The sequence below is a fragment of the Somniosus microcephalus genome, chromosome 1, assembly GCF_052327205.1.
Source record: "Somniosus microcephalus isolate GS21.2 chromosome 1, FLI_Smic_1.0, whole genome shotgun sequence".
Taxonomy (NCBI): Eukaryota; Metazoa; Chordata; class Chondrichthyes; order Squaliformes; family Somniosidae; genus Somniosus; species Somniosus microcephalus.
In genome coordinates, this window is record NC_140987.1 from 213464670 (window position 1) to 213482756 (window position 18087).

The window sequence follows — 18087 nt, forward strand, 5'->3', positions numbered from 1 at the left end:
GTCCAAATACACCACATCTACTGGTTCTCCCTTATCTATTCTACCAGTTACATCCTCACAAAATTCAAGTAGATTAGTCAAGCATGATTTACCTTTTGCAAATCCATGCTGACTTTGTCCGATCCTGTCACTGTTTTCCAAGTGCTCTGCTATTACATCTTTTATAATGGACTCTAGCATTTTCCCCACTACCGATGTCAGGCTTACCGGTCTATAATTCCCCGTTTTCTCTCTACCACCCTTTTTAAATAATAGGGTTACATTAGCTACCCGCTAATCCATGGGAACTGTTCCAGAGTCCATAGAATTTTGGAAGATGACCAGCAATGCATCGACTATTTCTAGGGCCACTTCCTTAAGTACCCTAGGATGTAGATTATCAGGCCCTGGAGATTTATCGGCCTTCAATGCCATCAATTTCCCTAACACCATTTCCCTACAAATACTGATTTCATTCAATTCCTCCCTCTCATTAGACTCGATGTTCCCCAACATCTCTGGGAGTTTATTTGTGTCCTCCTTTGTGAAGACAGAACCAAAGTATGTATTTAATTGGTCTGCCATTTCTTTGTTCCCCATTATAAATTCCCCTGATTCTGACTGCAAGGGACCTACGCTTGACTTCACCAATCTTTTTCTCTTCAGATATCTATAGAAGCTTTTACAGACAGTTTTTATGTTCCCTGCAAGCTTACTCTCAATCTATTTTCCCCCCCTTAATTAATCCCTTTGTCCTCTTTTGCTGAATCTTAAACTGCTTCCAATCCTCAGGTTTGCAGCTTTTTCTGGCCCTAATTTCCCTTGTTAGCCACGGTTGAGTCACCTTTTTTGTTTTATTTTTATGCCAAACAGGGATGAACAAATTCTGTAGTTCATCCATGCGATCTTTAAATGTTTGCTATTGCCTATCCTCCGTCAACCCTTTAATGAACATTCCCCAATCCATCCTAGCCAACTCGTGCCTCATACCATCGTAGTTTCCTTTATTTAAATTCAGGACCCTAATCTCTGAGTCAACTACTTCACTCTCCATTTGAATGAAGAATTCTTTCATATTATGATCACTCCTCCCCAAGGGGCCTCACACAACAAGATTGCTAATTAATCCTCTCTCGTTACATAATACCCAGTCTAAGATGGCCTGATCTCTGGTTGGTTCCTCGACATATTGGTCCAGGAAACCATCCCGTATACACTCTAGGAATTCCTCCTCCACAGTATTGTGACTAATTTGGTTAGCCTAATCTATATGTAAATTAAAGTCACCCATGATAACTGCTGTGCCCTTATTGCATGCGTCTCTAATTTCCCATTTAATGCCATCCCCAACCTCAGCATTACTGTTTGCAGGTCTGTATACAACTCCCACTAACGTTTTCTGCCCCTTGGTATTTCTCAGCTCTGCCCATACAGATTCCACATCATCAGAGCTAATATCCTCCCTTACTACAGGTACACTATCCCTTATCCGAAAGCCTTGGGACCAGCTGAGTTTCGCTTTTCAGAATTTTTCAGATTTCAGAAGGTATTATTATAAGACTGGGAAATTTGTATTTAATATAAATTTTAAAAGTTCAGGCTACCTCTTGCGACTGTTCCGTGTCTCATTCCCCTTCCTGCTTCTCTGGAAAGTCGGATATCGGCTGACTCCTACATAGCTGGCCCGCAAATCAGGTCGGGGGGGAGAAAAGAATATCGGAGGGCCGCGGTTCAGGTCGGGGCGGGGGGGGGGGGGGGGGGTCGGGTCGGGTGGGGGGGGGGGTGGGGGAGAAAAGAATATCGGTCGAGCCGCGGTTCGGGTCGGGTTGGGTTGGGTTGGGTTGGGGGGGTGGGGCGGGGGAGAAAAGAATATCGGTCGAGCCGCGGTTCGGGTCGGGTTGGGTTGGGGGGGTGGGGCGGGGGAGAAAAGAATATCGGTCGAGCCGCGGTTCGGGTCGGGTTGGGTTGGGGGGGTGGGGCGGGGGAGAAATGAATATCGGACGGGCCGCTGCAGCTGTCGGACGGGCCGCTGTATTGTTGGGTTCACTCTCCCGGTACCTCCTTCACACTGCCCGGCTCGGCCTGCGATCTCCTACCCAGGAGGGAACTCTGTGACCCTCTGCCCTGCTCAGCCTAAGTCGTGCGCCACTCTGGTCATGTCGTGCGCACGACTTACGCTGAACGAAAAAACTTTCAGTTTTTAGAGGTTTTCGGAAGTTCGGATAAAGGATAGTCTACCTGTATTGTGTTAATCTCCTCTTTAACCAGCAATGCTACCCCACCTCCTTTTCCTTTTTTCTTGTCCTTCCTGAATATTGAATACCCCTGGATGTTAAATTCCCAGTCTTGCCTGGAGCCATGTCTCCGTAATCCCAATTATATCATATCCGTTTACATCTATTTGCGCAGCTAATTCATTCACCTTATTATGAATGCTTCTTGCATTAAGAGACAAAGCCTTCAGGCTTGATTTTTTATCACTCTTAGTCCTTTTAGAATTATTATTTACTGTGGCCCTGTTTGATTTACACCCTTGATTTCTCTGCCTTCCACTTTTGCTTTTCTCCTTCCTGTCTTTTGTTTCTATCCTTGCTTCCCCTTTCCTCCGTCTCCCTGCACAGGTTCCCAACCCCCTGCTATTTTAGTTTAAACCCTCCCCCAGAGCACTAGCAAACACTCCCCCTAGGACATCGGTTCCGGTCCCGCCCAGGTGCAAACCGTCCAGTTTGTACTGGTCCCAACTCCCCCAGAACCGGTTCCAATGTCCCAGGAATCTGAATCCCTCCCCCTTGCACCATTCCTCTAGCCACGTATTCATCTGAAATATCCTTCTATTTCTACTCTGACTAGCACGTGGCACTGGTAGCAATCCTGAGATTACTACCTTTGAGGTCCTATTTTTTAATTTACCTCCTAACTCCCTATATTCAGCTTTTAGGATGCTGGGCCACATGAACAGTTGAAGAGGAGAAGGGTTTTGGCGAATCCTAACCACTCGTTCCGTAAAAAAGCTTTTCCTCATGTCGCCTGTGATTCTTTTGCCAATCATCTTAATGAGTGTCCTCTGATTATCGACCCTTTAGCCATTGGAAACAGTTTCTCTTTATTTACTCTATCGTAATCCTTCATGATTTTAAACACCTCTATCAAATCTCCTCTTAGCCTTCTCTGCTCCAAGGAGAACAATCCCAGCTTTTTCAATCTAACCACATAACTGTATTTCCTCATCCCTGAAACTAGTAAATCTCTTCTGTACCCTCTCCAAAGCCTTCAAGTGGTGCCCAATATTGGGACAGAAAACTCCAGCTGGGGCCAAACTAGTATTTTATATAGGTTTAGCATAACTTCATGGCTTTTGTACTCTATGGGGTAGATTTTGCCGAACCTGTCGGGAAGAAGGCGGGACTTCCCCTTTCGGGTTTTTGACCCGCCTACTTCGACGTCCGGCCAATCCGTGCGATTTTCCCTTGATTGACCTTGTTGAGCCCGCCCAGCGGGCTCAGCAGGCCAGTTAAGGGCCACCCGGCAACAGGTGACGTCACAGATTGCAATTTCATCTGTCAAGAGTTTTTGACAGATGAAATATCAGTGTTTCACAGCTGTTTGAAGCTGTGAAACACTGACAGTCTGAGTTCCACCATGAGTAATTCTGCACAGACTCAGTTAGAACTCTTACTGGCACTCAAAGCTGAAGGCTGTCACTTTTGACAGATCGTAGCCGTTCAGCTTTCAGTTCCGGCTGAGTGATGGGCTCCCGACAGCTACAGGAACAAAGTCTGTGAAGGTAAGTACAGGTAAGTAAAAGTTCTTTACACACTTTAGACACACCAAACACACTTACCTTTACACTCGTGCACCCATCACTCACCTGAGCGCCAACATCGCGACCTCTCCAACTCCTTCAACCCGACGGCCCGCCTGCTCTAACCTGGCGTGGTTTGGAGCCGTCAGGAAACCCACACGAAACCCCTCAAAATAGGGATTAGGCTAAAAACTGCCTGTTAACAGGCAGTTAATTGGCACTAATCCCTTCCCGCCTGGTTTCGGCGGGTCCCCGCTGCCCCTGAAACTTACGTGGGGCGGGGTTTTGGGCAGGATGGTGTCGGGCCCCCAAATTCGGGAACCCCCCCCCCCCCCCCCCCCCCCCCCCGACAGCTGGGGGGAAATCGGGGCCTATGCCTCTGTTTAAAGCGCTCAGGATCCCACATGCTTTATTAACTGCTTTGTTAACCTGTCCTGCCACCTTCAAAGATTTGTGCACAAGCACCCCCAGGTCTCTGTTCTTGCACCCCCTTTATAATTATACCATTTAGTGTTTATGGTCTTTCCTCATTCTTCCTACCAAAATGTATCACCTCACACTATCAGAAACTGTGATAGGTATTACATTCCTTGCAACCACATCCCCATCTCACCCTTCAGGTGGCCTCCAACTGCCCAGTTGTATCTAAATTATTAAAAAGCAGCAGTTGGAAGAATCTGCCCGGGGTGATTGTGGGGTGGAAAGAGAGACACTGTGGGGAAGTACAATGGAGCTTCACTGGAAGGGTGCAGGTCAATGGATTGGGAAGCTTACATCCAAGATTCCCACATGTCAATTCTGCGATCACAGGTGTGTCATTTGAGGGAGATGTTAAATGGAGTCCTGGGAGGATTCCACAAAGAGGAAGGGGAGCAGCGAAATTTGTGAGCAAGAGTCAACATTCCTCCCCCCCCCCCCCCACAACGCTTGGTATCTCCTAGCAGCAGGTTAGAAACTAGCACTGGCAGCAGTATACTTCCCTGCTCTTCCAAGGATGGTTGGTGTATGGAGTATGTCAAACAGAAAATAAACACATTCTCACACACCCTTTTTCCAGCAAGAGGAGGACATACTCAGAATTGAGAAAACTTACCTTGTATCCCTTAGCAACTAGCCGCCGAACATGGACAAATAGCCGGTGCACTGGTATGCTGGCGGTCATGAAGTTATGGTCTGGGTGGCAGTAAATATTCAGCTCTCGAGCTGCAATCTGTAAACGTATATATAAAGTCACTGTATTAAAAAAATCCTGAAAATCCTATTAACTACTGTACACAAGAGTAGTGAACATGTGGAACAGACGGCAGAGGGAGGAAAGCTTGAGAGAATTGGAGCTATTTGAGGGAATGGGCGACAGAGATAGTAGTTTTCATCACCACATTGTCTTTTCCAATCCTGTACTTTCCTTTCATGTAAGAGCATACAAGCACCTGCCAGCACCCCAGATACAGGAATGAAAAGAACCCCTTTCAATCTGCACTCCATTTCACAAAGGTTCCTTCTACATTTGCACATGTTTAGTACAAAGCAGCATTGCAAGTCAGCTCGCCATATCTGCACTATGAAAACCAGCTTTATCCCAGACTGGGTCTGTTTTCTGTATTTCCTAGCATTTACTGAACTAAGAATTAATCATTCCAGTGATTTTTTTTTTAACTTTCCTAGTTCTAGTAATAAATAAACCACTGCATGTGTGGTCAGGGAACTGATTTATTACAGTGCACGTGTAGTCCAATTTTACCACAGTCAACTTCTTTTTGCAAACCACGTGCAGTCAGGTTCATTTGGTACACTGGATCTGTGAGCAGATTCATTGATACAGTGCGTGTAGTCCAGTTTATTTATTGCACCATAAATGATGTACCATCTACCTTTAGTGCTGTTGGTTGAGGGAAAAATGTTGGCCAGGAGGGTGGGAAAGCTCGACTTCAAATAGCACCAAGAGACCTTTATGTCCAGCTGAACAGGTTGATGGGGTGCCCGTTTAATATCTCAGTCTGAAAGGCAGCTCTCCAACAAAACAAGCGCTCTACTCAGAGCTCCGGCACAGCAAGAGAGCCCCAGGTGGGCAGAGGAAACGCTTCAAGGACACCCTCAAAGCCTCCTTGAAAAATTGTAACATCCCCACCGACACCTGGGAATCCCTGGCCCAAGACCACACAAAGTGGAGGAGAAGCATCTGGGAAGGCACCGAACACCTCGAGTCTCTTCACCGGGAGCAAGCGGAAGCCAAGCGTAGGCAGCGCAAGGAGTGCATGTCAACCCAAGCACCCCACCCGCCCGCCCCTTCAACCACCGTCTGCCCCACCTGTGACAGAGACTGTAGGTCCCGCATTGGACTCATCAGTCACCTGCAAACTCATTTTTAATGTGGAAGCAAGTCATCCTCGGTTCCGAAGGACTGCCTAAGAGGAGAAGTAGAAGACTCCCACAGTACTACAATGGAAGGGTCAGTCTAGATTATATGCTGAAGTCCTGGAGTGGGGCTTGAACCCACAAGCTTCTGGCTCAGCCAAGAGCGCTAACTGTGTCAATCTGACACTTGTACAGTGTAATAAATAAACCTTGACCACACATGCAGTGTGCATGTACTCAGGATATTACAGATTTCTCCCCACACCAGAAAAATGCATTCACTCATCATACAACATGACCCAGTCACTGTGGGCCACAAGTAACATCACCACTTTAAAGTGACTCCTGTGAAGCATCTTGGGACGTTTTACTACATTAAAGGCACTATATAAAAGTTGTTGTTGATTTACTGATCCATCTCCCAGGCATTGCACAGAGGGAGTCAAGACCAAGAGCTGTCCTCAGGTGAAGCCGGGTTAGAGAGCAGGGCATGCAGATATACTTCACTGTCCATTTTAAGGCCATGTATTCTGTCCTTATATCTTTATATAATAGTTTGATATCATATCATAATTTATAGTTAAACAGCAAAACCTATGGTAATTTGGAAAGAAGAGTAGAGTTGGTTGGAACAAGTAGAAGTCAGGATCTATTCGTCCATGCTACTCAATGTTTTGATCAGGAACAATGCAGTTGAGTTGCCAAAGGGGTTGGAGACAAGAAGCTCAGTGGAAAGGAGGCCCGCATGATTCAGCAAATGTTAGGCTTCTTGGTCAACTGCAGAAGTTGGCACAAGGTCCAGGGCTTCTGGAGAGATTCAGGGATAATGCAACTGTGGGCAGAGGACTTGTCAGTTCAGCTCCAAGAATAGCAAATTGCACGTCAAATGATTTTAGGGATTTAACAGTCCAAAAAAGCCCAGGTAGGGGGAAGCTGAGGGGGGAGGCAGGAGGAGATGCAGCTTGCCAACCATACCAGAGGGTTCAAGCGAAGGCAGACAGAAAACTCACACCTCAATTCAAAGACTACATTTAAAAAAGGCCCCTCATCCGGGATGAGAGTGTTTCCAGTCGCACGGGGTGGTTGGAAAGTGGTTCTGTGCCACACCTCAATCAAGGTGAGGTAGCCTTGTGTGTCTTACCTGCTCAGGGGGAAGACATGGGAGATCACAAAATCCACCACTTGGCTGGGAGCAGAGTGAACGGTTTATCAGACAAAGCTGCTTCAACTAGGTGACAGGCAAACTGGTGTGGTTGGCCCATGCAGCAACCTGGGGACAACATCCAGCTACAGACATTGGGCAAGGCTGGTGCTGTGTGGGGTTTGGCTGCAGGGGTCACGCAGGCAATTCAGGGGTCATCAGACAGCCCAGGCATAAACCCTGCATGATGCATGGAACCCATGACCGATGTAACGGATCAGAGACGCGAGGCAAAGGAGAAAAAATTAAAGACTTACATTTATATAGCGCCTTTCATGACCTCAGGACGTCCCAAAGCGCTTTACAGCCAATAAAGTATTTTTGAAGTCTAGACACTGTTATAATGTAGGAAACACAGGAGCCAATTTGTGCACAGCAAGCTCCCACAAACAGCAACGTGATAATGACCAGATAAGCCGTTTTAGAGACGTTGATTGAGGGATAAATATTGGCCAGGATATGGGATCTTTTACGTCCACCTGAGAGCGCAGACAGGGCCTCGATTTAACATCTCATCCAAAAGACGGCACCTCCAACAGTGCTGCACTGGAGTGTCAGCCTAGATTTTTGTGCTCCAGTCCCTGGAGTGGGACTTGAACCCACAACCTTCTGACTCCGAGCAGAGAGTGCTACCAACTGAGCCATGGCTGACACTCAAGGAGTGGCATGCCTTGCTCAACACCATCGACTCCTAGGGTCTGGAAGGATCAGCAGCCATGATGACATGCCTAGTGAGAATAGCACATGGTTTTCGCAAGCAAGCTGTGGCTCTCCCGAGGCAGACCTCCACTGGAGGCAAGAGCTATGTCACGCTTGGAATTTTTGGTCACTTGGCCACAGAAGGAGCTTGTCAGGGAACACTGCAGAGCAAACTCCAAACTTGGGAGTGGTAGCCGGTTGGGAGAGTGTCAGAGGTCAAGCTAAAGGTCAGACCAGTACATGGTCCAGTTCCGTTGTGTAATATTTGGTAAGGAAGACACAGGGAATGAGCAGAGCCTCTTTTTAAGAAGAAACACTGGTCAGAGGGGTTATAACCTACCATCAGGGGCAGTGTGGTGTGTTTTGTTATTTCTGTACTGTGAGGAGAGCTACTGAATTAAACTGAAGTCGGGTGAGATTTACTAAACTCTGTACATTTATTTACCAATTGTAAAATAAACCAGCTTGTTGATTTACATTTGGCTTCAGTCAGCCTACAAGATTGGAGGTGCACACATGCAGTACGTACAAGATTACAGAATCCAATTCATATAACAAAGGGTTTCATTGTTACGGTCTCTTGGGTCATGCTATCGTATGACTGGGTATTGGGCAGCAACTGTAAACTCCTGATTGTAAGTGACGTACGATCTATTTATGGGACCGGTGAAGCCGAACTCGAGAAATTATCTAGAGCAGACCTGAAATCTGTAACAGGCACAACGGATACTAAAATAGGGCTCATGCTCTGCTTGTAGAAGGCAGACTTTTACTGGGTTTATAACTGAATAATAAGTGTTCCTGACACCATCAGTGTCAGTGCCAAGCTCTGCTAATGGCTCAGTTGGTTCATGAATTGTGCACCATGATACCGTGTGTTCTGACTGTATGACAGAGTGTGTGTAGTAACACCTAAAACCCACAGTTATGATGGTTTCTGTAACTGACATCAATAGTTTATCAGAGGTCTTTGGGTTTCCACTTTGTGGGTGATGCTAAAGTTGTTGTGTAACTGCGGAGTTGAGCCTAATGTGACTTGAGAGAAGTGCACAAAATCCCCTGAAGCAGGCAGTAACATGCCACTTAGACTTGGCATCACATGGCATACAGGTTCAGTCTCTATACAAGCAGCCATGTGGAGAGTGGTCTCCTGGGCAGGAGAACTCCATTTGGAATGGGGCAGTAAAATTTGGTACTACCTGACTGGAACTCAGGCCAAGACCAGTAGATACAGTATAAATGCACATTCACTGCACTAGATATCTCTAAGTACCTGGAGTTTTGAGTAATAAGACAAAAACCTCTCCTGATTGCCAGTTAAATCAAAGTCTTTGGTTAGAATGACCTACCTCTGCATCTTCACCAAAGAACCTGTATTTGTATCCGCACTCCACACACAGCACCGCATCCTTGTGCTGCTCTTTGATGTCCAGGAACTGTAGTTCTAGTGGAGTGTATGCGCTCTTTGTCCTGCGGTTAACTGTGCCGGCTTCTAAAGTGTTCTTTGCACTGCTTCCCTTGTTTGAAGCCGAAAATTGACGCCAATCCAGGCTTGCAAGTTCTTGAGCATGAGGCTGTCAGAAGTGAAAGACGGGGTCATTTCAGGATTGTTCTTAAATGTTCAAAATCAAAACTTAGGGAAAACGACCTGAAGTGGATATTTCGTTCTATCTCAGATTTATAAAAGAGCCAAGTGTGCGTTTAATGTATTCAAATATGGGTTCCAATGATTACATTAACATTTTAAAAACCAATGGAGCAGTTACAACACTGAAGGTCACATTCTAGGGCAGCAGATCATCGCGGAAGAGGCCCAGGTCGAGTTTAAACAGCGCAGGAAACCCGAGCAGCCGTAGAGCTGAACCAAGAGGGAAGAATTTCTTGAGGGGAGGGGCGACAAAGCAGCAGGAGGTAGTGCAGGATAGTGAAACTCAGGAAACTGACGAGGAGGGAATTGGGGTATTCAAGCATGGAGTTGGTAAAGGTTTGAATAAGAGGTTTTCTGAGGTTATGAAAAGATTTAACATTTTAGTAAAATACTGAAGCTTGGACAAATGGATTATATTGAGCCCTGAAAGTGTGCTAACCCACCTGATGCAATCCTTCTCTGTTTGCATCCTTTGCAAACATCAAATCATCCAGTTCATTGCCAATGTTGTCAGAGTTTAGATCAAAATTTTCTGTGCATTTGAATCTCTTGAATTGGACGTCCACACCTGGGTCCTGAGTACCTGATGGTTCTAGCTGCCTCTCAATAGAAAATCCCTTCAGTCTGTCCAGGGTGGATGAAGATACACTGGTTTGTGTACGTACAGTTGGCTCATCTTCAGAAGAGAAAAAAGAAACAAATCCTTTGAATTAAAAAACTCTGATGATACAAAATGGCAGCAGTTACACAACTAAAACAAACTTACATAAAAAAAGGGTGGAAAGATATTTATCTACATGAAATAAGAAATGTGGATTTTTTTTTCCAGATATTTAACAATACTACTTGACCGCATGGAAATTTGCAAAAGAAATTCGTATTTGATAAAGTAGACAAACAACAAATAGTGGAATGTCCATCATAAAGTAACCATACATAGACTTAAGATGGAGTGGACCTTTTATCACTTGGATCTTCTCTCATTCTTATTTAGACTAAAGAGGAACTTTATGCGGCATGGGGATCGAGCAGGAGAATAGAATTCGATTTGGTGGCTTATGTGGCGGAAAGCATTGCTGCAGACTTGTTTCTGCACTGCAACACTCTGAGAATGAAGAGCAGGAACACACTGAGCTGGATATATTGGAAGAAATATGTAGTTTGTAAAATTTAAAAACATAGTTGAAAGGTTACAGTGCAGGATATTAATAAGCTTGAAACCAGTAGGAGACAAGATAAGGTACAGTAAGAAGTGGTGATTAGGTGATGGCAAACTTGGCCTGAAGATTGTAGAATAGAGGCAAAACTGTGAGAGATAAGGAGTTTCAGAGTTTTGAAGTCCTGTGAAAGAGTTTGCTTCAGAGACTTGATTGCAACACAATAGGGATACACCGTGGAAGGGTGAAGACGGAGTATCTGCACCTTAGGAAGCAAGTTCAGGAGATCAAGTAGCACTGACATAAGAACATAAGAAATAGGAGCAGGAATAGGCCACTTGGCCCCTCGAGCCTGCTCTGCCATTCATTAAGATCATGGCTGATCTAGGGCTCAAAGCCACTTCCCTGCCCGCTCCCCATAACCCTTCACTCCTTTATCTTGCAAAACTCTGTCTATCTCCACCGTAAATGTATTTAATGACCCAGCCTCCACAGCTCTCTGGGGCAGAGAATTCCACAGATTTACGACCCTCAGAGAAGAAATTCCTCCTCATCTCAGTTCTAAAAGGGCGACCCTTTATTCTGAAACTGTGCCCCCGAGTTCTAGATTTCCCCACGATGGGAAACATCCTCTCTGCTTCCACCTTGTCGAGCCCCCTCAGTATCTTATATGTTTCGATAAGATCACCCTCAGTAAGCTCCCTGCTGGAGTGGAGCTAATTTACAGAACAAACGGGAAACTGTTCAACCTCCGTCGCCTCCAGTCCAGATCCAAGGTCGTCCCATCCTCTGTCGTCGAATTACAGTATGCAGACGATGCTTGCATCTGCGCTCACTCGGAGGTCGAACTCCAAACCATCGTAAACACCTTCACTGAAGCGTACGAGAACATGGGCCTTACACTAAACATCCGTAAGACAAAGGTCCTCTACCAACCTGCCCCCGCCACACAGTGCTGCCCCCCCGATTATCAAAATCCACGACAAGGCCTTGGACAATGTGGACCACTTTCCATACCTCGGGAGCCTACTGTCAACAAGGGCAGATGTCGACGACGAAGTCCAACACTGCCTTCAGTGTGCCAGTGCAGCCTTCGGTCGCCTGAGGAAGAGAGTGTTTGAAGACCAGGACCTCAAACCCAGCACTAAGCTCATGGTCTACAGGGCAGCAGTGATACCTGCCCTGCTGTATGCCTCAGAGACATGGACCACGTACAGCAGGCACTTCAAAGCACTGGAGAGGTATCACCAACGCTGCCTCCGCAAGATCCTGCAAATCCATTGGCAGCATAGGCGCACCAACGTCAGTGTTCTTGCTCAGGCCAACATCCCCAGCATCGAAGCTCTGACCACGCTCAATCAGCTCCGATGGACGGGTCACATTGTCCGCATGCCCGATACGAGACTCCCAAAACAAGCGCTCTACTCGGAGCTCCGGCACGGCAAGAGAGCCCCAGGTGGGAAGAGGAAACGCTTCAAGGACACCCTCAAAGCCTCCTTGAAAAAGTGTAATATCCCCACCAACACCTGAGAATCCCTGGCCCAAGACTGCACAAAGTGGAGGAGAAGCATCCAGGAAGGCGCCGAACACCTCGAGTCTCTTCACCGGGAGCAAGCGGAAGCCAAGCACAGGCAGCGCAAGGAGCGCACGTCAACCCAAGCACCCCACCCACCCGCCCCTTCAACCACCGTCTGCCCCACCTGTGACAGAGACTGTAGGTCCCACATTGGACTCATCAGTCACCTGCGAACTCATTTTTAATGTGGAAGCAAGTCATCCTTGGTTCCGAGGGACTGCCTAAGAAGAAGACAACCTCTCATTCTTCTAAATTCCAACCTGCTCAACCTTTCCTCATAAGTCAAACCCCTCATCTCAGGAATCAACCATGTGAATTGTCTCTGAACTGCCTCCAATGCAACAAAATAGAAACAAGAATGTCTTTTAATTACACAAAGTCCAATTCAATTTATCCCTATGGACCAATTAAAAATTAAGAGCGTCCTGTGTAACATGATAACTCAGGTTTATACACGAGTAAGGAGTGGAAGGTTCTTCTCTGAAATGTAATCATCCTGGGTGGCCTGAGCAGCAGTGACAGTTGCTGGGAAGTCTGAAGCCTTCTTGGTCTGAACTGGAACTTGCCGGAGAAGTTTTCTTGGATGTGCACCCAAGCGCACTGAATTGCCAGGACCACAGCGAATATCAGAAAATCAGGCACTTTGAAGTGAACCCGCCTAATTCATCTTCCATTATTTAAATAAAGAAAACTCTGGTTCCTTTACAGGCATTCACTCCACCAACCCAGCATTCCAATATTCACTGCGCTCTGGCAATTCAGTGCCTGGATACAGACCCAGGAAAATTTCCTCCATTGGCTTTAATATAAACACACTTACATATTTAGATTAGAACGTGTTGTGGGGATGTGTGCAATTTATCCATTACTGATTTGCATAATAAACATGGAGAAAAAAAAAGTCAAATGTGGTTAGCAATTTTTTTTTTTTTATGTATTCATTCACAGGATGTGGGCATCTCTAGCAAGGCCAGCATTTATTGCCCATCCCCAGTTGCCCTCGAGAAGATGGTGGTGAGCCGCCTCCTTGAACCACTGCAGTCCGTATGGTGAAGGTACTCCCACAGTGCTGTTAGGTAGGGAGTGCCAGTATTTTGACCCAGCGGCGATGAAGGAATGGCGATATATTTCAAAGTCAGGATGGTGTGTGACTTGGAGGGGAACTTGGGAGGTGGTGGTATTCCCATGCGTCTGCTACCGTCGTCCTTCTAGGAGGTAGAGGGCGCGGGTTTGGGAGGTGCTGCCGAAGAAGCCTTGGCGAGTTGCTGCAGTGCATCTTGTAGATGGTACACACTGCAGCCACGGTACGTCGGTGGTGGAGGGTGGATTAGGTGCCGATCAAGCGGACTGGTTTGTCCTGGATGGTGTAGAGTTTCTTCAGTGTTGTTGGAGCTGCACTCATCCAGACAAGTGGAGTATACCCAGCCTCTAACCTACCCTTATAGCCACAGTATTTATGTGGCTGGTCCAGTTAAGTATTTGGTCAATGGTGACCCCCAGGATATTGATGGTGGGGGACTTGACGATGGTAATGCCACTAAATCTCAAGGGGCGGTGGATAGACTCTTTCTTGTTGGAGATAGTCATTGACTATCACTTGTGTGGTGCGAATGTTACTTGCCACTTATCAGCCCAAGCCTGAACGTCGTCCCGGTCTTGCTGCATGCGGGGACAGACTGCTTCATTATCCGAGGAGTTGCGAATGGAACTGAACACTGTGCAGTCATCAGCGAACATCTCCATTTCTGACCTTATGATGGAGGGAAGGTTATTGATGAAGCAGCTGCAGATGGTTGGGCCCAGGGCACTGCCCTGAGGAACTCCTGCAGCGATGTCCTGGGGCTATGATGACTGGCCTCCAACAATCACAACCATCTCCCTTTGTGCTAGGTAGGACTCCAGCCAGTGGAGAGTTTTCCCCCTAATCCCCATTGACTTCAGTTTTACAAGGGCTCCTTGGTGCCACACTGGGTCAAATGCTGCCTTGATGTCAAGGGCAGCCACTTAGTTAGATTAGGAAGATTCTGGCCTAGAAATTCACTGGCCTTAGCGCCGCTTTTGAGGCGCTAGAGGGCCTAGCGCCGAAGTTATGGCCAGTTTAGAAATTGACAGGGGCCCTAAATCGGCGTTAGGCCGGTAGCGCTGCGCCGGCACCGATGACGTCATCGGTGTGCGCAGCGTCCCGGTTGCCATGGTAACCCGCCCGAACTCGGAAATTGAGTTGCGGCCGCCTCGCCCGTGGCAGCCGCAAGCAACGTTCTGGCAGAGGTGCCTTACAGAACTTTGCGCCGGCGCATTAAAGGCCCCGCGGCGGCCGGCCGCTTTCCCGCCGGCCGCCTGGCCGCAGCTCCCGCCCCGGACTTCCCCGCCCGCCCCCGCCCCCCCCCGGCCCCCCGCCCGCCCCCACGGCCCCCCGCCCCCCCCCCCCCGGAACAGAAGCAAGCCCGGCACTTGTCCGAGGTGCCGGGCTCATTTATAAAAAGATTATCGCGGGCCGCGGCCGGGTGCAGGCAGCTCCTCCTTAACGGAAGGAGGAGGCCTGCACTTCCCGAGCCTGCCGCACCGCAGCGGGCGCCGCAGCGCCGGAATAGCGCCGCAAGGCGCCAGTTTTGAGGCGCTGAGACCCCTCAGTAGCGCCGGCAGCCGTTTGGGCGCAGCGCTACTGAATTTTTGGCGCGCGCAGGGGGACTTAGCGCCGGCACTAACTTCCGGCGCTAAAGCCCTCGCTGCGCCAAAACCGAATTTCTAGGCCTCTCTCTCTCATGTTATTATGTTATATAATACGGAGCAAAATGATTGGTTTGTAAATGGTCTAATAATCTCATTCAGCAACAGGATGCTAGTCACCGCTCACCAGTTTGCTACCAATTTTTATAAACAAACATTTTAGCAACAACTTGGATTTAAATAGCACCTTTAACGTAGAAAAAACATCCCAAGGCACTTCACAGAAGCATAAGGAAATGGACACCGTTGCATTTGATTATCATGCCAGATTTGCCTCTGATGACCAATAACAAAAACGGACTGGTTTTAGAAATCATTGTTTGTGTACTTACCACAGCCTTTTTCGACGAGTGCCCCATCTCCATTCTTTTCTTGACTTGTCAGCTTCCTGCGTTTTGTCCTGGGTTCACCTTGTTCGACTTTTGCTTTCTTTTTTCTAGCGGAGTCTGGTATCTGCAGCATGTGAATTTTCACAATCAAAACCAATAAAGAAATCAAACTCGGATCACATGGCTCTTCAGTTTGGACATCCCTAATGTTTATGTCCTCCAGTCTTGCCTCTTCTGGGTAACTTTAAAGTAATATTCTCGGTTAACTTTATCTGTATGAGTTAATATTTTATATGTGTCAATGAAATCTCCTTAAAAAACACATTACATAGAAACATAGAAGATAGGAGCAGGAGTAGGCCATTCGGCCCCTCGAGCCTGCTCCACCATTCAATGCGAGCATGGCTGATCATCCAAATTCAGTACCCTGTCCCTGCTTTCTCCCCATATCCCTTGATCCAATTAGCCTTAAGAAATATATCTAACTCCTTCTTGAATATATTTAATGAATTGGCCTCAACTGCCTTCTGTGGTAGAGAATTCCACAGGTGCACCACTCTCTGGGTGAAGAAATTCCTCCTCATCGCTATCCTAAATGGCTTAAGACAGATTTTCCTGTCACCCGCCCCCAACCCCAACCCCCCTTCCCGGGCACTAGAAAGGAGCAACACACCCAAAGTACAGGTGGAAGTGTCAGTCATCAAGAGGATGTGAAGAGGCTTCAAGGGGATCTTGACAGGCTCAGTGAGTGGGCGAGAACATGGCAGTTGGAATATAATATGGATAAATGTGAAGTTATCCACTTTGGTAGAAAAAACAGAAAGGCAGAGTATTTCCTAAATGGTGAAAGATTGGGGAATGCAGATGCTCAAAGGGACCTGGGTGTCCTTGTACATGAGTCACTGAAAGTGAATGTGCAGGTGCAGCAAGCCATTAGGAAGGCAAATAGTATGCTGGCCTTCATTACAAGAGGATTTGAGTACAGGAGTAAAGAAGTCTTACTCCAATTATACAGGGCCTTGGTGAGACCACACCTGGAGTAGTGTGTACAATTTTGATCTCCTTACCTAAGGAAGGATATACTTGCCATAGAGGGAGCGCAACGAAGGTTCACGAGATTGATTCCTGGGATGGCGGGACTGTCGTACGAGAAGAGATTGAGTAAACTAGGCCTGTATTGTCTTGAATTCAGAAGAATGAGAGGGGATCTCATTGAAGCATACAAAATTATTACAGGGCTTGATAGGGTGAATGCTGGGAGAATGTTTCCCTTGGCTGGGGAGTCTAGAACCAGGGGCCACAGTCTCAGAATAAGGGGTTGGCCATTCAGGACTGAGATGAGAAGAAATTTCTTCACACAGAGGGTGATGAATCTTTGGAATTCACTACCCCAGAGGGCTGTGGAGGCTCAGTCATTGGCTATATTCAAAACAGAGTAGATTTCTGACTAGTAAAGGCTTCAAGGAATATGGCAATAGAGCCGATGAATGGAGTTGAGGCAGAAGATCAGCCATGATCTCATTGAATGGCCTGCTCCATGTTCTTATTAATCCTATCAAGCCCTGGGATTGTCTCAATCTCCTGTACCAAGCTATTTAAATTTTCTATGAGGCAGCCCCACTCCATGTCAGGGTTCAGCACCAGCAATAGCAACAATGGTAGCTGCAGGCCTTCAGCTGGGTCACTATCCTTGGAGATTGGAACCTTCTGGTCCTGTTGCTAAAGATTGTAGTTCAGAATTCTGGGGACAGAGGAGGGCTTAAAAATTGTGAATTTGGCCCTCATCTTCGTATTTTGCGAGCCCCAGTGACCTACGGTTGGCAGGGGTCCAAAGGCAGGCCGCAGTACCATGTTCTGATGTGTCAGCTGTGGCTCAGTGGGTAGTACACTCGCCTGAGTCAGAGGGTAGTGGGTTCAAGTTCCACTCCAGGGACTTGAGCATGTAAAGCTAGGCTGACACTACAGTGCAGTGCTGAGGGAGTGCTGGACTGTCGGAGGTGCCGTCTTTCGGATGAGACGTTAAACCGAGGCCCCGTCTGCTCTCTCAAGTGGATATAAAAGATCCCATGGCATTATTTTGAAGAAGAGTAGGGGAGTTATCCCCGGTATCCCTCAACCAACATAACAAAAACAGCTTATCTGGTCATTATCACATTGCTGTTTGTGGGGCCTTGCTGTGCGCAAATTGGCTGCCGCGCATCCCACATTTCAACAGTGATTCCACTTCAAAAGTACTTCATTGGCTGTAAAGCACTTTGAGACGTCTGGTGGTCATGAAAGGCGCTATATAAATGCAAGTCTTATTTTTTCAGGCATCCTGCCCGACGCTACCCACTTATATTGATGTATCACGTTTGCACCCCCTGTATGCAGAGGCCAAACTCTCAGGAAAACTCCAGAAATCGAAGACTGACTGCAGGCAAGGGGGGTGGGGGGGGGGGGGGGGGGGGGGGGAGAAGTGGCAAAATTTGGCCTGCGTTAAAGTGACGATCCAAAAATCCAGGTTTCCTTTTTCCTGACTTTTGCGCCTGGAGACTAGGGCATTCCCTGGGGCAAGGGTCAGGAAAATTCACCCTGAATATTGGGCAGAAAGTAGAACGGGCAGCCAACGCGA

The 18087-nt window shown here is 47.3% G+C and overlaps 1 protein-coding gene across 1 annotated transcript in view; it reads right to left on the reverse strand.

The window, feature by feature from the left end:
* msh3 (mutS homolog 3 (E. coli)) overlaps positions 1-18087 on the reverse strand; it is a 459900-nt gene that overhangs the window by 432923 nt on the left and 8890 nt on the right. Inside the window, exons 2-5 of the mRNA XM_085989589.1 lie at positions 15477-15597; positions 10128-10360; positions 9386-9610; positions 4875-4991 (exon numbers count right to left, since the gene is read on the reverse strand). Of these exons, the coding sequence (XP_085845715.1) occupies positions 4875-4991; positions 9386-9610; positions 10128-10360; positions 15477-15597 (696 nt within the window). The remainder of the gene's footprint in view (positions 1-4874; positions 4992-9385; positions 9611-10127; positions 10361-15476; positions 15598-18087) is intronic.